The sequence below is a fragment of the Ischnura elegans genome, chromosome 6 (genome assembly GCF_921293095.1).
Source record: "Ischnura elegans chromosome 6, ioIscEleg1.1, whole genome shotgun sequence".
Classification (NCBI taxonomy): Eukaryota; Metazoa; Arthropoda; class Insecta; order Odonata; family Coenagrionidae; genus Ischnura; species Ischnura elegans.
This window is the reverse complement of record NC_060251.1, coordinates 44242781-44265842: the sequence shown is the minus strand read 5'-3', so window position 1 is coordinate 44265842 and position 23062 is coordinate 44242781. Positions and strand designations below refer to the sequence as shown.

Genomic DNA, 23062 nt, shown 5'->3' with positions numbered 1-23062 from the left:
TCGAGTGCACTTGCGGGTGACTTTGTAAAGGTAAGCCGCTGATTGGTCTGCGGTTATTTCTTTAATTTTTTTCCGTTTGCAATGAACCGAAATAACTAAATATTTTGCGCAGCGTCATCGGACAATCGTCCGGCTTCACCCGTGGTTTTGTTCCATGAACTTTTATCTATTAACCGCAAGATCTATGCATTGGGCCAACAATTACTGCCTATAACAGGGTAATATGATTAAGTCACTTTGATCTAGAGCTATATTTGGGTCTAGCTCGGGGAAAACTTGCTCAACTGAAATAAAATTTACATTAAGTACTTGTCTACTAATTGGAATATTTTTTGGGCACACAAACCCTTAAACCAAGTTGCTTGACACCTAGGCCTGGATTTTTCCTAAGAAGATTATTTTCCCAGGGCATAAACTTTGTGAGAATGCTGACAATTGTCTTTTGATATTATGTGATAAATAATGAATTAATAACTTCACTTACCTATTTTAGCTGTTGCCGAAGAAAACAGCAGCTGTAGAAGCAGGAGAAGAGCGGCGTCCATCTTCAAAAATTTCATCCTGTAAAGCGGAGAGAAAAATTATGTTAAACCTTATAGGTTTAGTAAAATTAAAAGACTAATAGTAACTTATATTAACTGATCTATGTGCCATTTTTATTTACACAAGGTGCTACTGCGAATTTGTTATCGCAGGCAATATTAAGTTTAATTATCGTATGTTGCAAATGGTATGCAGTTAATTTCTCTTCGAAAGAAAAATGGGCCGCATAAAATGTCACTATACGTGTTATATCGGATGCATGCAAGATAAACAAAATCATGCGTTTTATGTTGCAATAAATATTTAGTGATTTGGAACTACTATTTGCGTAGCTAAGTTGGCAATTTAAGCCTGAAGTGATAATAATTCTTTGCGAAGTTCATAAATATCCTCTTTTTAATGGTTAATGTGGAAGCTGGTATCTTAACCCTTAACTGTATGAAATTCTAAATTCATGTAAACATAATTTCTTTACAAAATATATCTAGAAACACTTCAATGATAAAATTTTAATAACCTCTTCTGCTTTCTTTTATATTTGATGAAAAATTTATATATATCAAATTTGATACCTTATGATTATATACAGCTTTTAAATTAAATGGATATGTAGATAAAATTTGGCAATATTCCACAACAGGTTTTCATTTCACATACTCATTGAAAACTTCTCATTGGGGCCCGTGCTTTTACTAATTACATAAATAAATATTACTCGCGTAAATCCTCTTACACGTATCTCATGCGGGCTGCTGACTTCATTCAACATAGAAGCCGGTCCTTCGCTACCAGCTCAATGCTTCGAGTACCTCATTTTATGAAGACGGGTATATTATATCTGATGCACAATGTGTTAGAGAGGAAGACTGGCGCCATTAATTAATAAATAGCAATGAGTGTAGTGTATCATACATGATGCAAAATGCAGTAAAGGTTTAAATAAACAATTTAGGTTACTTTAAGACTTAAGGACAAAGAAAAAATTTATATAAAAATAAAACCTTGGCGGACTTTGTGAAATGACTAATAATATTAGCCAATTTTTTGGCTGCAGTAACTCTTTCTGAAGTTCATTTCGAGATAAATAAAATATATACTGAACTTTGCGAACTTGTTACCCACTATTGATCATGCTATTGAACAACAAATTGAATTCATGATATGATAGATGAAACTGATTATATGTTCTCTGATACACTCTTAAGAGAACATACCCTAGCAGAGAAATTATGTTTGGGAAACATTATTAGTGGAAGTGCATATTAACCATCTCGTCAACCTCAAAATTATTTCACCTTTCATTTTACATGAGAAAACGGTATAGGTAAGAATAGCCACACTTGATATGGAAATAAATAAATTAAATAAAGCTTGTCAGTAAGCGAGTAATTCTTCACCATCAGGTGAATAAACTTCACTCACCACCAATTTTCCTCAACAGGTTCAACCCACTTACGAGGACGCAGTTCATAATTGCAACCGTGAGATAACCTCCGCATCTGAGCTAAAAAAAAAAGCGATCCATAACACTCATTTTTCCAGGAAACTTCCACGGCGGAGATTTAGTGCATTAGAACGGGGGCGCCGGGAGCGCGCGAAATTGACCGAAAACCGGTGTTCCCGTAGAGATTCCAAGCGAGGAATAATGATTCAAAATTGCGGATATTAATGGACATGCCAGGAACAGAATTGGACACGGCAGCAGCACGCGCCTTTGGCCCACATACGGCAAAGGGCTGGTGGCGATGTTCATGATGGTGGGGAAGAGAAAGAGCAAAGCCTTGCTCGCTGACGCCCCTTTTTGGCCTCCGGAGAGCACCTTTAACAGAGCCATCGGGGACCATTTGACATTATACCCACGAGACCGCAATGTCCGCTTCCATTGCGCTGCAGTCTCGCCAAGAAACAAATATAAAAAAAAGAAGAAAGGAAAGACACAGGGATGAATAAATAGGACTGAGTGAGGATCCATCGTGGCCTGCGATGCCCGCACGTTCCCAAGGCTACGTCCGTTGTGTAGTTACAAATGGCCCGCGCCCACACATGCCCTTAGTGGACCTGAAACGGTATACAACACTGAGCGGGAGACGGGAAACGAAAAGAATGGATGAAATGCTCCCGTTTTCGAGTCGTCGGGGATAAAAAGTGTCACGGTCTCCATTTTGGATTAAAGGGTTGGCGAACAAAATTTCAAAAAGCAGAGGACGAGCGACGGAAAATGTACTCTCAGACGCAAGAGTGGGAAAAAAATTCATGATTAATCATGCGGGAAACCGTGATATGTAGCCCGAACTTCTATTTTTTGGCGCTTATGCCGTCACCTATTGTGATCAACAATTCCTGCACATGTCACGCATCTCCCAGTTCTGTGATTGCATAATTTTTATTGCGGCGACCATTTGTGATTCCCAACAGGACAAAGATGTTTGCTTTTTACGACGACGACTTTGCTTGGCAAGACCAATATAATTATTAGTATGGGAAGTACTGGCATTCAAATAACCATTAATAACGAAATATAAACAGCGTATGGTCTAATAACCAAATCTCCCTAAATAAACAGACACTGAAAAAAAAGATACATTTACGTAGCCATTAACCCTTTATAGTCCAATCAAAAATGTGTAAATATTCTGCTCAGTTTAGGAAATATCTAAACTACGCATTATTTTGTGTTGTAAACTGCAATGACGAGATATGTAGCTGCCACGATGATGGTGATTGAGAGCAAAATTTTAAAGTTTTCATGGTGAAAAATGATGAAATTTGATTTCTCCCAGTAGCAGCTCTGGGTTAGAAAGGGTTAATGCTTCATTGTATTAAGCATTTCCAAGATCGCTTAAGCATTATGGACCGTAATTGGTGGGGATACGATAGTGTACTTGATGCAAAGCCACAGCTTCACTTTGTTACAGTTTATAAAATAGTAATGGTATTTACTTCACGAACCTAGTTCTTCTTCTTAGGTTCATCACATGTAATAGTTACGATATAAATGCTCCCACTTACTTAACGAAATTACACAGCTTCACATCCAAGCAGTATAGAAGGCCATTAGAGATGTAGAGAGTGGCATACTAGATACTGAGTGAATGGTTGGCCGGGGTACCACAAAAAAAGCAATACTCGTCCCCTACTTCCACCGCACAACCTCCAATCTAATGAGTATTAGTTTCTGTGAGCAACTTTTAAGTCTACACATTTGGGAGATATTTTATCGTTATCTTGGTAATATACCATTTGTAAAATTACATATACCATTTTTTATCACTAAACAAGTATTAGTAGAAATACAATAAGTGAACACATCTTGTCACCACTCATTGTATACAAGGATTTCCTTGAATATTCCACAGACATTCGGAGTCTGCAGTGGAATCATTAGTTTTGAAATAGATTCTTTACAATCGACGTCAGTTAATTGGATCATTATATGCAGCTAAAGTAAGGCTTATGTGAAACATGGGGAGTGTGGACTCTAATTGGTTACGGTGCTCAATTGTTGATTTAAGTGTCCTAAGTTCATGTCCCGGGTAAATCTTTTAGATGCCCCAAAAAAAATCCAGGTAGGTAGTAAGAGACCGGCCTCGGAGGGGAATAATAATACCCCCTTGAATATGCGATATTAAATGCTTATGGATTAGTCAGTGGTTATGCTATACCCTATTCCACCTATGCTAACTCTGCGTTGAATCACTGCATATCAAATATTAACATTTCATCTGGGTCAAGTGATTGATATAATTATTGGAATAAATAGTTGAGATCTTTAAAGAGCATGAAGCATGTGTAGATAGACATAGACATAGAAATGTACAAAAGAGCTCGTGGTCAAATGACCTATTTTCAAATGCAACTGAAGCGTAAGTATGATATCATTACGTGGGTTTCATTACGAGGGTACTATTGCTCGCATAGGAGTTATCGGTCCCAAGTCCACCGAAGTATAATCGGTACTAATTGACTTGAACTAGGTCATGTGCTGTTTGACCCCGTCAATTTAAACAAGCAGATAGTCTAGGAAAAATACCGATTACACGACCGATCGTTGAATACAAGTGTTTCTCTTGTGTATAAGAAGGTATTTAATAATTGTCACATAATAATTTTTTAGAACTGCATATTTTTTAGAACTCTTATGCAAGAGTTCTAAAAATTTATAATACAAAAGGAATAACGGAGAAATATGTCGGTCGTCCATGTATGGATAAAACATAATAAAAAATTTCAATTATAGTTTCTTGGGACGCTGATTGAACCAATTGTAAACGTACTCTTAGTGTCTATTACCATTCAGCGACGGTTTTCTTTTCAATAAACTTGATTCACCAAAGACTAGTTTTAAGAAATGATGCGAACGAAAAGGAAAAGAGGTAAATATTATTTTAGGAAAATTAAAAAAAGGTAGTAAAAATGACTTACCGGATACGAAAGAAAATGCACATTGCAACATGGGAATCAAATACATTAGTGCTTTACAATTTTTTTACTGAATTACGTCGGGTAAAATAAAACTTTACTGTTGGAGGTTAAGGTGATTTAATTTTTTATTAAATCAACCTGAAGATTGGCTTGGATTGGTTATGAAGATGAAGAGATTAAGAGATCGCCTTATTCTAAGCCATTAAGCATGAATTTCACACTTTTAGGACAAAGCACAAGGTCCTTTCCTAGGGCCCCGTAGCAATTCGAGAATTTTCTTGATTTTAGGATTGTCTTCCAAAAATCTCAGAAGAAAATGTAACAGGCGGATATAATGTCAACACAAAATATCTTTCGAACGCAACTCCACCAGCCATACTGTAAAATATATCCACATTTATCGAGTATGAATTGATATGCCTTTTCGTTTTCAAATAAGAGCCTGACTGACCCATGATTCGGCGAGATAGAATAGTATACTTCCCAGGGTCCTTCAATAACAGTGCTGTGACCGCCTCTTCAAATTGAAGCAGCAAATATATTCATTCCTGATCATTTTATGTACTTGTATTTATGGAATGCTTGCATAGTTTTTTCTTACCTAATAGTATACATTGCTTGATTTTGTTTTTTGGTGGTAGAATCGGCAGGCTTTTATTTTTGGTAAGCCCTGTAGGGTTTTCCATCGGGACACTCAATCATTGATCTAAACCTATGCCCGACTTTAAGAGGTGAGGGAAGTCTCACCCTGGTATAAGGGAAAGGCGCGCGAATTTACAACATTTATAACAGGAAGGGAAGTTTCTTTGCTTAGACGAAATCGCACTTTGAGGCAAATATTTTTTGGCACAGCCATTACGGAATATTAGACGGAAATATTGTACCCAAAATTTATGTACGCAAAAAATGCCATCTCAGTGTCCAGGTATGTTTTCTTTTCTTCATCATTCAGTGTTTTGGAACGAAACATTCCATGAAGATAAAGAGTGATCATCTCCGGGGAATGTCAGGCTACACCTACGGCCAACGGAAAAAGATATTCACATCTTGCGTTTCCGTGAAAGAACAAATTTTAAGTGGATTTGAAAGCGCGAAAACGGCGAAGGGGATGCTCCCATCTCTTCCTTCGGATAGATTTCCAGTTTCAGTCGCATAAGAATGCGAAACCTATTGTTGAGCAGCGCATGTTCCGAGACTCAATTCACTTCCTTTCTTATTTCTTCTCGCAAACCTTTTATCTAAAACACGGAGAGTATCCCCTACGGATTTATGAAAGAAAGAAACACATCAGCTAACTCCCACACATCCAAGCAATAGCCGTGGAAGAAACGAGGCGCAGATGGATTCCCAAGAGTGAGGCGAGGAAGACAAATGGAAGATGCATGATCGAATAGCGGGATGAAAGAAGAGAATATTCAGATTCAATAACTTATTCCTCACATCGCTTACGTAGAAGAGCATTTGAAAATAAATTATACCAAAATAGTATAGAAATTGACAGGTTACAGGTAGAAAAGAAAAAGAACACTGTCTCAAATCTTGAAGAGAAGTCGGCATGAAGTGAGACGCTGTTTTATCAAACCTTTTCGAAACAGCATAATAATTACGTGATCTTCAGGTATGTATCCATGAATCAGTGCCCGCGAATGACAGGGTAGGTTGCGCTTTCAGGTAAGAGTAAAATGTAAGGTGATATAGCAGACAAAAATCTGCCCGCTCTTAACATGGAAAATGGAGTACGGTTTGACGTCATATCGTGGACTAGCCACTGTAGGCATTAAAACACCCGAGGATCAAATGGCCATACATCCATTTTTCGCATCAGCTAAGGTTTAGACCCCTGCACATCGCTTCCTTTCCTGAACAACCGAGGGAGTGGCTTAAGAACCAAGTAAAACTAGCATTGAAGCAGTAAAAAAACTGAGCATGCAACTTTTCGGATTTAGTGCTGCATCAGAACCGGAACCAATACGAATGGGGATAATTTTTTTTTTTAATTTGTGGTGATAAATACTTTCCTTAGATACAATCCTGACATCCTGGAGTAGTTTGGTAGGGAGTACAAGATGATGATTTTTTTAATAAGTGAATATCGGTTTTTATAGGTGAATAGATTTTGATGCTAATTAAAACGGGCAAAATGGCACTTTCCTCGTCTCATATCTGAAATTATGCCAACGCAACGATACACAGTGGAAACGAGACTCAAGGGCGGGCTCGCAAGGTTACACTCCTGGGGCAGGGACTGTAAGTGCCAGCTTTTCTCCTCTGCACCCAGAAGGGGAATGACGGGAAGGGACAAGGAAGGAGGCGCCGCCGCGATAGGAGCCCGACGTCGCCTCCTGGGAGGGGAGGGGAAGCAAGTGAAGGGATGAGGAATCCCGCACCGTCACAAAGGCGTGCGGGTCCTACTATTAGCGAAACCAAGCATACGCAATTAATGTGCCAGCGATTTCAGTGCATTTTCCTATGAGGAAGAAAAATCCATCGATCAAATTGCTAGATATGCAACGATACACAATGGATCAGCTCACTCATTTTTTCTCTTTTGATGTAAGTGAAACTAGTCCAGCTCTCCTAATGACGATGAGGGCCCAGGGAAGCCCTGAGAGGATACAACTCATCGGGGCCGGGGCCCAGCAATCGTGCTTATTCACCCGATCACCCGAGGAGGGAGTTGGAAAGGAAGGAAAAGGAAAGAGGCGCCGCCGCGATAGGAACCCGACGACGCCTCTGGGGTAGGGATAGGGTTGGAAGGGATGGGACGGGGAAAATCCCCTAAACGCTATAAAAGCGAAAAGGGCCCACACACTAGCGATACCAGGCATCAGCCATTACTGTGCCAGCGAGTTTGGAGGATTATCCTATGAGGAAGAATAATCCAACGATAAAATCGCTAGATAAGTCCTCCTAATATTTACTTTTAATGAATACCAGCTTTGAGTTTCATAAAATACCAAAAGTGTTAGTTCTATCCCACGGTTGCCTTCGCCTTTCTGCGCCAGAAGACGACAGGCAAACCCAATGGGAAACTGGCCAGAGGGAAACGAGTTGGAAAAGAGAAAACATTCTCTGTTTCCCGATTGAAAAAATAACATGGAAAATTCATCCTTCAGCTTGAGGAGTACTCGATTTTATTCGCGTATTTTTTGAAGTGACCATAGTTACACGGTAAACGCCATTTTTTTCTATGGGGGAGATTCATACCTTGGTATTTTAAAAGTTGATCAGGATCAGTACCTGGGTTTCTTAGATCAGATACTTACCGTTTTATCTACCCGTCATTCCCCCAAATTGTCACCTTAATTGGTGATAATTTCATAAGCTGCGAGATGAAAGAAAACTAAGGAAGAGGCGAGACGGAATCAATGGAAACAGAAAATCTCACCCGGTAACGGATAAGCTCTGCCTCACACCGACTACTCCGAAACATTATTTGTAGTAAATGATCAATTATGTAATTCTAGGCCTTATTTTTAAACGAAGCACATTTTTCACACTGGAAAATTTACATGAAGCGGTGATAACTTTTAAGCCAATGCCTCGTTCATAGAAAAATTCCCATTCAACATGAAATGGAATCCGCTTCACGATCGGTCCTCGGGAACTAAAGTGACTCTCTACTGTTTAGGTATCCAAAGATTCTACAAATACTTAAAATCGGGAGTCTTGGATCACCTATCAGCCTTTTTTTTTAACTAAATCGTCTCCCCAAACACCTCGTCTCATCGGGGAAAATGTTCTTAGCTGCCCCCCAAAAAATCAATAGATTTACGAGACGGCATGCTACAAAACAGAAAATCTCACCCGATCTCGGAACAGCCCCACGGGACGTCGCGCAGACCAGACCGTATCAAGGTTAGGATGCGCAAAACCGTTTTCGTATGAGAGAAAGAAAAAAGGTGGGGGGGAAAGTCTCTGAGAATGAGAAAAATATGAAATAAGAATGATCGAGGAACATAGGAGGACGGGCCGGAAGAGAGTAAAAACGATTCGATTTCAGCGTTTCAGCCCTCCGTATCCCATCCTTCAGAGAGTAAGAGGGAGAACTCAGTTTTTCTCGCGTATATCCCGGCGCAAACGTATTTGCTCGGTAAACGCCGTACCGTTCCACATATTGAGTTGCGCCGTCTCCATCGCCGCCACCGCTGCCTCCGGCCATACCTCCTCCTTCTTCCTCTGCCCGTCAAACATTATATTTGCCCCATTTTCCCACCCTACCAACATCCATTGCCCCACCCCCTTAAGCTTTTCCCTTCTACCCACTACCCCTTGTGACTCTCCCGTTGCCGGCGAAAAAACAAAAACAACAACAAAGGTACGAAATAAAAAAATAGAACAAAAGATGCATCCTTCAATGTGCTTCCTCCCCGTTGACTTTTTTTTTGTCTTCAAAGAAAACGCGAGTACTTGGGGGAATAGAGTTGTATCCATTTTGTGTTCCCCACCATCAATCCACAAAGGATGAGAGAACAGTTTAAAAAGATTCTCTCTGCACGTTCTCCATTTGGAATTTTAAAAAATGAAGAAAAAAATGTTCATCTCCCGCCACCACCAACATACGTGAAAAGCGACAGATCCATAATGGGATAAGCGATCGCTTTGGTGAAACAGGGGGAAGTAGTCGGATATTCTCCCGTGACTGAACTCTGTTGAAGGAATCGTGCATGTTATCAAGATATCATTGAAGATTCCGTGTATAAAACACAGGGAATTGCATTTCCCTTCATATTCGGAGATGGTCAACGTTAAACACTGAAGGGCTAAAAATCAATAGTCTGGGAAATGTCTTTCTCACCCATGGAAACACATTCGGAATTTTTTCTTTTACAAAATAAATGTTAAAACCACAGAAGTCATGGCGAAATTAGCAATGCCGGAGCGCACTTTCCTTACCATTTTTTAAAAGTGAAATATTAATCTGCGCGTTTTTTTATTATAAATTATTACTTACATTTTATCACAAAATTTTTGTTTTGGTAACAAATATATATATTACAAATTTCGAGGCTACAAAATTGATAAAAGTGTTATTTGACTATTATGCCTTTTCCTAACCCATGCCGGAACTGACTTCCGGCATGTTTCGGCACCACGTCACCAGTGGTGAAAACCGTTAGATGTTACGCTATCATATCAAAATATTTCCTTCTTTTTCAAGACAATTAAACGTGGAGCGTGAGCTACAATATCCAGAACAATATGGAAAATGCTAAAATTCATTAATGCATAAAAACTGGTAAATAATGAGGATAAATAAGTAACTATTGTAAAAACTCAGCGATAGAACGGATGACATCTCTCTTCTCGTTATATACATAATCCATGCATGCAATTCTGGTCAGATTTCTCATAAAACACTAATCCCAGGAATCCATTGACTCATTTTTTCCCTACTGGAGAAGGCATTTGGAAGTAATTTCCTTCACCCAGAGCCTTCTCCGCATCCACAAATAATTTAAGGGCCTGCAGTAGAACATATAATTTCAGTTGCAATCAATACTTCGCACTAAAATAAGACATTAAAGTATAAAAATCTTTTGGTTCCAAATGTGATTACATTGCATAACCAAAGAAATTATATATATACATTATAGGTACAATCAAGGAGCACTCAATTAAACTAATAAGGGACGAAGTATGGTTAGTTAGATTCATAACCAATGTTTTAGAAATGATTCATTTGGGGCAAATTATTTTTCCTAATCTCCAATTGTGTGTCTACGGAAGCGAAGAGGTATTTCAAGGTGAGGCGATCTCAATCCCTCTCCCATCGCATACGAATTAAAATTTAAAAACTTATCGTTTATACAGTGCTTGAAAGAAAGGAAGTATCCCAGAATACTTCCATAGAACTCAATAGAAATCAACCATAATCGGTAGAGTACTATTCGTATAATAATATTCGTATGTACCGAAAAGTAGGCCAAAAATATTCAAATGTGGTCGAAAAAATGAAAATTTTTACACAGATTAGCAGAAAAATTTATACGTCATACATCTAGAAATTACATTCGTGTCAATTCACGATGAAATTTATCCTTTCTATAGCAAATGCCAAGAGAAATTTAAAGAGGTATCGATTCAGGCTTTATAATTTCATAGATCATAACTATATTGGATCAATCCACTCGACAAGCCCCATATGACTATTGTAGTTTGAGTGCCTTGCCTACAGTTAAAAATAGCAACAAAATATAGTAATGCTAAGCTAAGGTAAGACGTGAGAGTCGAAATCTACAGTAAAATGACGAAAGAAGAAACTTGCAAGAGTTGGATAAGAATAATATAGGGAAAAGGAAAAAAAAAAGAATTGAAAAGGAGACACTCGGAGCAAATTTTGAGGCAATAAAGCTACGTAAATAAGGGAAATAAAAATTTTATAAACATCCTGAAATGAAAAGCGAGCTATAGAAATGGATAGTGATAGGGTTTTATACAAAAATGAGGAGATGAAGAGGAGGAATGTATACACTTGAATACGACCTTTCGACGGCTGGAATGGAGGAAAAAACGGTAAAGAATAGCCGCGCTTTCGAGCGGATCAGTGAAAAAATCCTCACTTACTTTCGAGGGATAAATTAAATTGAAAACGTATTTTGTCACCTGATATGAAATTGGGAGTTTCAACAATGTCTATCCCAAATAAAGGCACACTCTCTCAAAAGCCTTTTTTTTTTACTTTTTCCAAACACTCACTTACATTTTTTCGTCCCTCCATTCACATAACACAATTTATATACCTCTCAAACATATCCCTCTCCGTCCTTATTCCCCTTGTAAGCCTCCAGTATTGTGGAAACGTATATTCTGCGATTCTCATCCACAACTCATAAACGTTTCTTTTCATATTTTTTTTTATTTATTATCATATGACGTTTTTACCACGGAATCATGGATAAGTTTCTGTAGCCCAACGCTCAAATGCTGATTAGGCAGTTATTAACTGCAATTAAGGAGACATATTTGTTCATATTTCCATCGGGTGAATTCGAATCTTAATTATACATTTCGTTCGCATCTTAAATAACGCAATTATACGCCTAAACGGCTTGAGGTTAAAAAAAAACTTTCATTCCGCGTACCCCCTAAGTTCTTCTATGCTGGAATCCTCTCGGATAACCCATTTAATTAGGAGTGTAAATATATGTTTAACTATTGGGCATCATTTAATTTTTCAAGGAGGGATTCTTAAAAATGAAGTTCTTCAATCAAGTAAACATGCGCAGTATTCTGCAGCACTCTTGCCTCATTCACTGACAGATCATCTCCAGAACATGCAATATAGTGAGTTTTTGTACTTAGAACAATTTTATTGAGTGAAAAAATAATAAGCGCTGCATACTTCAATATCACCATCAAGTATATTCCATCTCCGAAGTTAAAAAGGAAGTAAATTGACATTAAATCTCCAAGAAGCACATCCAGCGTAAACTGCTGTATCATGATAATAATTGCAATAACATAATAAGCTGCTTTATAAAATACTATATTTAAAAATTACTTGAAGCATATTCACATTCTAAACATGTCAGCCACTAGGGAAAAAGATCGAAGAAAATAATAATTACAGCCGAAAAATAAAAGTGCAAGGAGCTTGTATACAAAATTATCATGTGCTCATGCAATTAAGAAAATACAATGGAAAATAAAGTAAATGTACAGTTTATAAGGCGATATTCCATTTAAAGAGCGTGATAAACGCACTGTGTTTTATGAATGCAGATACATATTGGCGCCAGCACAATTGACACGCTTTGGTCTGAAAAACGCACGAGAAATTTGATCGACATTAAAGACAATACTCAGTTCATGAGGCGAGACCCGATTTATAGAGCGTCATAACCGCGCTTCCATGGAGCTTCTACTTTTTAACGGCAATACAATTTAGACTCTTTGGTCAGAGGTGAACATGTCACGCTCCTGGATAAAAAATCCATGATAACTTTGCCCTAAATGAATTCCTTATGTTGACCACAGCTGGACATCAACGACAGGGACGATCAAGGTTTGCAGGAAACGGTTGGCGGAGTAGATAGAACACGGTCGCCCTAGTTTCTCCGATTGAACGTAAAAATTGGAGAGGAAAAAACAATGGAAGTAAGTAGTAAAGGACTTCCATTCTTAAGGGCTCAAGACTTTTTGCAGGAAGATAACCGTAAGAGCACTTGAAACCAAGAATAAACTCGGGTAAAGAGAGAAGGGAACAGTAAAATATCAATTTAGATCGGAAATTCGCTGTATTCTCTTATTGCTCACAGTACACGATCGGTGAATGAAAAGACTAAGAAATATAATCAACGACGTAGCTCAATAAGAAAAAAGAGCCATCCTTCGAGGTTATTTCTATTGCTTAAGGAATGCGAAAATGTTGTTCTCTCAGAGTAATTAAGATATTTTGTGTCATATTATGGCTACCATGCAATGAACGAGAAGCAATGCAAATTTAAAACGCTTGGTCCATGTCAAAATCACTGCTACATGTTGCAGACATTCAGCAAAATTCCATCACGCCACATCTAAATTTCTCGTGACCACAATAATCTTATACATACTTCCTCAAAGTCGCGAAAAACTTCAAGTGGTAGAGCAGTTAAACTATTTGCGCAGCATACTAAAGGAAAACGGAAACATCAGCGAGGACTGCATTACCAAAGAGGGCGTTATTGAACAGGAAAGGGCCGATGATATGGTCATCACTTATCAGTTAAAAAAAAAAGGTGCAGAGTATGATAATGTGTGCGGCGCTCTATGGTAGGTACATATGGGCACTTACTGACGAAGGAGAACGATATTAATAATTAAGACGTTTGATATGTATATTTTTTGTAAAATATATTTCTATGTAAGTATTAATAATAAAAAAGAAGTTGAAGTGGATGGAGAGAAGGAGGAACAACAAAGTGCTGAACATGGTGCGCGAAGACACTAAGCTTCTCTACGAGAAACGGGGAGACAGAGGATTTGGTAGATGCGAGTACTACTATAGTCGCAAAAAATGTAGAACGCTGAACTATCAGCATTTGTATAAAATCCTGCCAAAGCTCCATAGTGTCTTGGAAAATATCGTTTTACTCGTAATTTATTCGACTACAACAACGTTTAGCTTCTGCGGTCGCAAGACTGAAGAAGAACACGCGAAAAACTAGGAGAAAGGCGAAACAGTCATCTTCTCCATCTCGTCACGGGAAAAATATTTGATTTGTGAAATTCATTATATTTTATATAAAGATAGCAATATATAATTTAAAATAGATGCTTAAAATTAAATTGTACACACCATTTGATTTTTAAAATGGCGGAAAATTAGATTTTAATTTCCGAGGTGCTGAAATGAAAATGAATATCACATTTTCGCATGCTATATGTAAAATATATTTCCAAACTTTTCACCTGAGGAAATGTTTAAATTGTTCCTCTAACTTAAAATAAACCGAAAAGATAAATTCGTGCCGTGGCAATACACTACCAAAAAAAAGAATAAAAAAGTAATAGACGATATAATTAAATAAACCTCAAGTTTCAAAGGAATTTCTCTACATTTTGGCGTATTGCTTTTTCAAAAATGTTTGAAAATTAATTTTAAAAAGCCTAAATCAGTGTCATTGAGACCCGATCTCCGCAATGCGCTCTTTTTCAGGCTGACTGCATGTGATTGAACATCCCCTCCACATGCTCACGGAGGCGACTTATGAACTATTTCACAGGCGTTTTTTTTTCTAATCATGACGATCCTCGTGCACTTAATAATCTCATTATTTTACACCTGCGACCGAGGAAGCATGCCCAAGACTCGTAAAATCACAGCACGGCTTAAGGCTCAATAAAATCACACTCGTGTGGAACTTTCGATTAGCGCCGTATCCGGGAGATTATCTCGCTTATTAACCCATGAAGAATGCGACACGTTGCTGACAGCTGCCAATATCAGTAGAAAAGGGCTTGCACGAATGCCTCCGTCAGCTCGTGGTCATTAGCTTATCCGCCCGTAATTAACTTGTTTGCAAGCTGGATTTTTCATCGGATGGAGCGGGGCCCAACGCCTATTTCCATTCTACAGGCGTCTGTCTGTCTCACCTCATTTTCCACACACAAAGGGTATTTTCTTCGCCACAGCATACAACATTTACCCCAGGAAATACTACTCTCGCAACGTTGGGCAGATGTAATGAAGGCAATTCAGGGGGAGCATGGGCGAGGAACGGGATTTGGGGCATTAAAAGGAAACGACAGTTGCCGCAGAGACCCATATACAGCTACCATTACCAAGGTTACAGTCTCCTTGAAGAGGGTTTATGACTATCCCTACAGCATGAACTAGATACAGCCTTGACTATTTCCTACCCGTCCTCTTCCCGAATACAATACAGTTGTGTGCAGTGACCCTATGCTCACACATCTGCTGCCTCTGCCTTTTAACATTGGCATACGGTTACTGAAAATTTGTTCCAGAAAGAATCGGAAAATGGTTAGATTAACTCGGCCACAATGAATTCCCAGGTGAACAGGGAAATGTAGAAGTATATACCACTAATAATAATGTATTTACAACTGAAAATACAAGCTTATAAATAAGGAGTCGTATCATCAGAAGCTACATGTGGATCATGTTTATCTCTACGGAAGGAAGCAAGGCTTAGACATTGACACCTGCAGAAAAATTGAGATGGAATCGTCTAAAATGTGGTGCTTCCGAAGAATGATTAAGATAAAATGGATCGAAATAGTGAGTAGTGAGTTAGTGCTAAGAATAGTGGGAGAATTGAGAAGTATTTCAAAAAGTAAATGAGAAGACGGGACTACTTATTTGGCCACATTATGACACATGATGGCCAGATGAAGGCAATCGTAGGCAATGACATGTGGAAGGGAAGAAGGGCAAGGGACCGCCCCGAATGAGTTACATGGGACAGGTTATAAAGGATGTAAAAGAGAAGATATACGTCTCAATGAAAAGGTTACCGGATGGGAGAGAGGATTGGAGAGCCGCGTTAAACAAATCTTAGGATTGTTGACTTATGTTAATGGCGCATTCAGGTAATCTTCTTGGTTCTTCCACCGGGATAAGTATATCACTGCCGCCATTGTTTCCGTCTTACCAACCGTTTCCTGCAAGTCTTGATCGTTCCTGTCGGTTATAACCAGCTGTGGTCAACTTAAAAAATTCATTTTATGCAAAGTTACAATGAATTTCTTATCCAAGAGCGTGGCATTTTCACCTCAGACCAAAACGTCTAAATTGTATTGCCGCTAAGAAGTAGAAGCACTATATTACATGACAAATTTGTATACAAGCTCCTTCCACTTTAATTTTTATATAAGAATTATTATGTTTTTCATTTTTTTCCCTTGTGACTGATATGATAGGTAATTTAATATCCTATAAGTAATTTTGTAAGAATTACAATATTGTAATCATTATAATAGTACAGCAGTTTACGCTAGACATGCTTCAGATACATTCTCTTCAGGATGGGTATAACATGTTATTAATCCATCAGAATGGAGCCCGAGGTGACTGTGGACCGTTAGCAGTAGTGTAATACTACTCCTTTCCCGTTGGAATACCCGACAATTCTCCATACATATGCACCAGCTCCCTGACTGCAACAAAAAATATTTTAAAAACTAAATACATTCCAGAGTGCATGAATTCTATCATTCGTAAGAGGGCCGATACAAAGTCAGTTTCTGAAGGAGATTATAGCACTATTTTTTGAGGAGTCTGGGATAATATGAAATGTCAATAAACGAAATTCAGTTAAAAAAATATGCCCATCAGATGCTAAAATACATGTGAATGATTTTTGATAAATAAGTAAAATTAACATAGCTGGTAAAGTGATACTCTTTTGGATACAGAATACGAGTGTTGAAGATCGCAGATATTTTGAATCTCTCGCATAATAGCTGGCAGACACATCGCTGTGACTGTAACCATTACCTTACGTTAATTTGTTACCCTATGGTAAGATACCTCTTTTAAATTGTTATACGCATGTATCTCGTGGAATTTTACCCATCGTTACGTCTGCATTTCGATTCCAATTTTTTCCAACGGCATTTTTGTCAACGTTCACACTTCTGTAGCTCCTTTGTTCAGTGCTTTCTTTGGGAGTTATCTTTTCCATTAATCGACAAATTCCATGACCTCATTGTATTCATTTTTAACGTGAAGTCCCTTGACAAGTTTTAAAACGCTCGAAAATAGTCTTTTCCGCACAAAAATAACGCAAGGAAGTACAAGTTGTCTATTGGAAAATCGTCCACAGCAAACTTAGATTGAAAGACAAATGTACACAGCAAAAACACTGAAAGCAGGAAATAATATGATTAAGATAGAATATTTTCCTGGATTGTATGTTGATTACTAAAAATGCGTACCTACACCATTTTTGGCCAAACCAAAAAAGTAGTGAAATAAATTCTGGTGCAAAAATAGAAGCGGAGGAAATCTAAAGCAAGAACTTTATCTTAAGTTTATTAATATGCAATGATGTAGCTGTTACCGCGGTAAATTTTCCTATGGAATTAAACAGCAATCCTCTAAATAAGGAATTATTTCAACGCTAGTTCCACTTATTGACCATTATATCGTAGCAGAAAAATGTTGCCATACATTAGCTGAAAAATATGTTTTGACGGTATTGTAATTGGATGAGGCGACCGACAGCTGAGGTAATTTGCGCATTGAGGTAAGGGCATGGAAGAAAAAGTGAAGAGAAACCCGGCGTCGGCATTAGCCCGCTGTGAACGAAAGGCTCCGAGGGGACCACGACTTAACGTCCCATCCGACGGACGCAGTCCTATTACTTGAAGAACCCCATGAAGGAAGTTTAAGAAAAATCTCCTCAACCTCTGAGATTTGCACCCGGGACCAAGGGATCGGAAACCTGTATTAAAGCTATCACACGTAGCCTCTCCCCAAATATGCTTCAGCATCAAGATGTCTAGGCAATACTCCTCTAGCGTTTATTATAAACATCTTACCTGAAAAATTAATCTAATTACCCCAATTGCTACCATACTAAGTGTTTAATTAAATGCCGATGACTATTAAATATCTTACCACATATGCAACAAACCACTATCGCACTCTATCATCACTAAATTTAAATCTGCTGTACACTCCTGGCTAGCGTCTAAAGCACCCTACTCTCTAAATGAGTTTTTTACTCAGGAAGCAGATATGGTATTCTAAACAATCCTGTTCTTTGTTTAAGTATGCAAACTGTAATTATATGTATGTAACACTGAACTGACGAGGTCAAGCGTATATTGTTTACTTAACGACCAATAAATCTATTATTATTATTATATTTTGTTCTTTAATTTTCTTCAGTTTTCACTGAGTAGCTTTAGTGTTAAGAGCACGGGTTCTCACCAAGGTAAATCTTTACTTTTGAATTGGGTTGAGAAATTTTCTCGTGATATGACAGGTTGAAATTATTACAGCCTTTTGCAGTTTGATGTATGTATTTGGATGGAGGTTGAGTATTTTGAAACTATTTTGTATATGTTTTGGAATGATACCGGTAGCTGAGATGACAATTGGAACTATATAAACCTGTTCCATATTCCATATTCTTTTTATTTCTATTGCCAATTCTTGGTACTTGTTAATTTTTCCTGTAATTAATTGTCTTTTCGATGTTATGCGACAGTGGCACGGCAATATCAACTATGTAGCAAGTTCTATATTTCTTGTCAATCAACACTATATCTGGTCTATTATTAACTATAGTTTTATCTGTTTGAATAGGCAGATCGTAATAGATTTTAAATGCGCCGTTTTCAAGCACTGTTTCAGGGTGGTACACATAATATGGGGTCTTAGTATCTATTAACTTGTGTTGGTAGGCCAGTTTTTGGTGGATAATTTTTGCAACTTGATTATGTCTACTTAAATATTCTGTATTAGCTAGCATCTTACAGCCAGATATAATGTACTGGATTGTTTCAGGTACTTGAAAACACCTTCTACATTTGTCATCTGTTATGCTTTTATCACCAAGGATGTACTTTGCATAATTTTTAGTGCGGATAACCTGGTCTTGTATTGTTATTCTTGGTATTATTATTATTATCCATGCTGGCTATATTGGCAGTTTTTCCTGTGATAACCCACTAATATGGCAAATACACGTGTATCCCGTTGTGTAAGGAGTGACGTGGGTTGTTTATTCTACGGTCGAATGCATATTTCGCTCTAAGATCTTCTGGGAGGCGGGGGAAAGGAAGGAGGTCAAGATGCTGCTACACTAGGAGGCATAATCAGATCTAACGGCAATTGGACTCACGGGCATTGCCTAAGTGCTCGGGCCATCCAACTAACATTCCCACCAAAGCCAAGTGACCCACCAGGCTGCAGGAAACGGCCTCCGATGCGGAAATTCCGCACCGTTGGTCTTCGACCACTTACTTATCAAGGGAATCCGGAAAACAACTAGGTCATTAGATGAAGTATAGATTATACATATAAGCAATGTTTTTGTAAAAATTTTATAATTTATATTTGGTGATCGGTGCCACCGATATACCAACTAGGTTATTATAGGCAAGGCGTCTCTATCACCATAAGGCGAGGATAACCAATCCAGATATTATAAGGAATATACTCTTTTACTCCAAAAATGCACAAAAATAACCCTTTTTTCATATTTATAGAAGAAGAACAGCAGAATGCAAAGAAAAAGGATCGTCTATGAGATCCTTTTCACTATGACATCTATATCACTTGGCTACGCTTAGTTTTCTCGATCATACCTTTGATAAAATTACATGTGCCATTTGATTTTTAATTATATAATGGGAAAAGGGGTCAGCCAATGACAGCATTCTGGGCTAACATAGTTTAGGAGTCAATAAAGAACTGCAAACTACTGTAATGATTCGGGCCAACTCAAGAATGAGCTCTAACTCCCTCGTAAAAAATCTGGAAAATAATATAAAATATTCAAGTTCAGCGCATACGACGGCAATTTACTTACTGTTAACGCGAATTATAGAAAAATGTCGCATCCACAATTTATGGGATTTCTTAAAATAATCCTTCTTCGTTTACAACTCGATAAAAACAGTAAAGGAGTAAAACACAATATAAAAGGTGTTGGATTCCTAATTCATTCTCTCTAAACGGACGCTCTTACCCTGCTTGGCTAAATTACCGTCCAGCTGGTTCTCAACACGAATATACTGTAAACGCACTTTAATCAATTGGGTGCTTCTTTCGTATCATTTAGTGGTAAATAAATACTAACTTGAAGCGCAAAATCTAAAAAAAAATAAAGTAAAAAAAGGTGAGTTTCCAATTCCCATTTTGCCTATAGTTTATCTGTATTAAATTTTACCGTCAGTGGTCATAAGTATGAGAAAATATTTATGATGAACCGAATCCATTTCTCCCAGCTGTTTCACCATTTCACTCACTCACTCCATTGACGTAGAACTATCGAAAAATAGTAGCATACTTATTTTTCTCACAAAAACACTCCAGCGACGACAAGCTAACCTCTTGATCCCTAACCAAGACTGTTATTCCCGTAAGATTCCATTTGCGTTGCTCACAGTGACCTTAGAATGAATACCTTCCCACACTGGGTCACTTGAATATGGTCACGGCGTGGTACTGAGGGCAGACCTCTTTCAAGGAAAAAAACGACAGGATGGAAGGGGTTAAGAGACACGGAAATTCGGTTTACTAAGTCGAGGGATGGGGGGTCGGAGGTCGAAGGCCAATATATAGATACACAAAACCAGAATGGCACCGGCCGGCTGTATGGGATTTAGGTAGGTAGGAAGGAAATGGAATGCAATGGGGTTCTCGTATAATGTCCCTCGTTCTCAAGCTTAAGGTCAATTACTAAGCCTAAGTGGATTTCTTACATGCGCAGTCTCTGTGCAGCCAAGCTATTTCTTCCCATGGACAAAACTTCCTTCCTTCGTGAGCATCCCCGCGTCATTAAATTGAATTTGAGACCGTTTTTCCATAATAAACGATCCGCAAAGTACAACGTTCGCTGCCTCTACAAGGCACTCAAATGGTGTACAAAGTTATCTGTAGCCTCTATCTCAGAAGTGATATATTGAGCTCTTGCTTCAATAGAATTAATAAATACTCGCCGTTTATAAAAAACAGTATGAATTTAAAGGTAAAAAAATGTTTTTTACCATTTGGAAAAGAAAGCGAGGGTTTTCATCGTGTTCATTGCAAATGTTTGTTGAAGAGCTTGATGGGTGAATAAGGATTAGCATGCATTATAAATATATTGAAATCCTATACTTAATCAGCTACCACGCTTTTTTCTCCTATCGACTTCCAAATCTTATTTTAAAACATTTTAGCGTATTTAACGCGGTTTTAAGAAGGTGGAAAGTTATTTTCACTTTTTTTATGCATTCTACCTTTTATGGTGCATCATGTAATCAATTAAAAACCAATGCTGCTAAAGTTACTTCTACCAAAAGTATATGTATAAGTAAAGCCATCTTTCGAGAAAATATAAAACTATTTTTCCATATGGTAATTTAGTTGATCAGAGCACAATAAAACAAAATTTCAATATATTTTCTATATATTCTTCGCCGAGAGAATATAAAGGGATCACTACAAAGTAAAAAACCATCAAGAGAGGGTTATTTTGAGAAAACTCTCGAGTATTACGACGAATTTTATGCCTTGATACAGACAACAATGGATAACACCTTCCACAGAGAACTAGAGTGCCCCTTATATCACATGGGTGGAGTACCTCCTCGTTGAGGGCTCTTCTTTATGATTTTTTTATTATATTTTGATTATAAGAGCAATCGATCAGTATTTAAAGTGTCGCTACTAGTGTGCAAATTGGAGAGAGCTGAGTTAAAGGTTCAGGGACCATTACACTGTAAATGCTTTCCTTCTCACAATTTATTATTTTTGCTAGTATTAATAATAAAATGCAACTTCCATAAAAGCGTGAGATATTTCATGACGCATGATATTTTTGTTTTACCATGAGTAGCTCGTTTATAAGCTTCCAGGTAAAATTTTCAATCATTCAGAAATATTGATATCTTTTTCTGCGGGATAAAAATAAAAGAAGCAACATTGTAACTATCTGTTCGTTTAGATAAAAATAACTCACACTTCGATGTGAAAGCTATGATAGCGCGCCTAGTGTATTGCTAATGCTTACCTTATTCACAATAACATTCTTATTTACCACATTGGTGATTCAATAAGTAAACAGATCGCTACCCACAGAACTGCAAGTTTGCAGTGGATATAGACTAAGTTCGGCGACTTAAGAGTTGCTTTAAATATGGCCTTTAAAAATATCGGTATATATGCTCCTCTGAATTGGCAGATGTTTTTGTGTAAGGAAAATTATAGAACATTTCGCTTAGAGTAACTATGTCTACTGAGTGTATCGTTCCACATTGTCTGCGGGTAAATTTTTCAGGGTATGTCAACACCTAATTCTAATTTCTTTCTCCCTAAAAATATTAATCGTTCAGTAACATTATCATAATACTTACTATGCGAGTTTTAACGCTGAGATTACTACAGCTGTTGACAGTCTCCCAGAATGCATTACGTAACGCGTGTCTATATACAATAGAATAGAGCCGAAGACAAGTTACAAACCCATTAGAACACGTTAAAAGAAGCTATACTAGCAGGAAAGGATAAGTTCTTCGGCAGATGCAGTACATCAGCAGCTACTTTGGAGAAATGAGTTACCCTTGGCCCAGAAATCATCATGCATACCAACTGTGGCAATGAAAAAACATTTATTTTCATTGAATATTACTGGTATTAGAGTGGGCTACAAATTTGGATTGCACGGACAAAAGCAACACTCCTCGGCAGCAAACCCGGAAGGTGGTCAAAGAAGATAAAAAAATTAGAGGAGAAACGAAGTACGACCGAGTTTAGCAAAGGGTTGAGATATCAATGAGGCAGAATAATATGAAACGTGAACGGAGAAAGCCGCATGCGAAAAAGAGCTGGCGAAAAAGATGAAAAAAAGGTGATATCCCCAAAGGGAAAATTTAGAGGCCTGCACCTAATTCAATTTTAATTCCGAGTTGATAAAATTGAATGTCCCTCGGA

The 23062-nt window shown here is 37.9% G+C and overlaps 1 protein-coding gene across 1 annotated transcript in view; it reads right to left on the bottom strand.

Moving 5' to 3' along the window:
* Nucleotides 1-23062, bottom strand: part of LOC124160597 (acid sphingomyelinase-like phosphodiesterase 3b) — a 1228662-nt gene that overhangs the window by 754364 nt on the left and 451236 nt on the right. The window contains exon 4 of the mRNA XM_046536481.1: nucleotides 485-561. Coding sequence (XP_046392437.1) covers nucleotides 485-560 — 76 coding nt within the window. The 5' untranslated portion in view covers nucleotide 561. The remainder of the gene's footprint in view (nucleotides 1-484; nucleotides 562-23062) is intronic.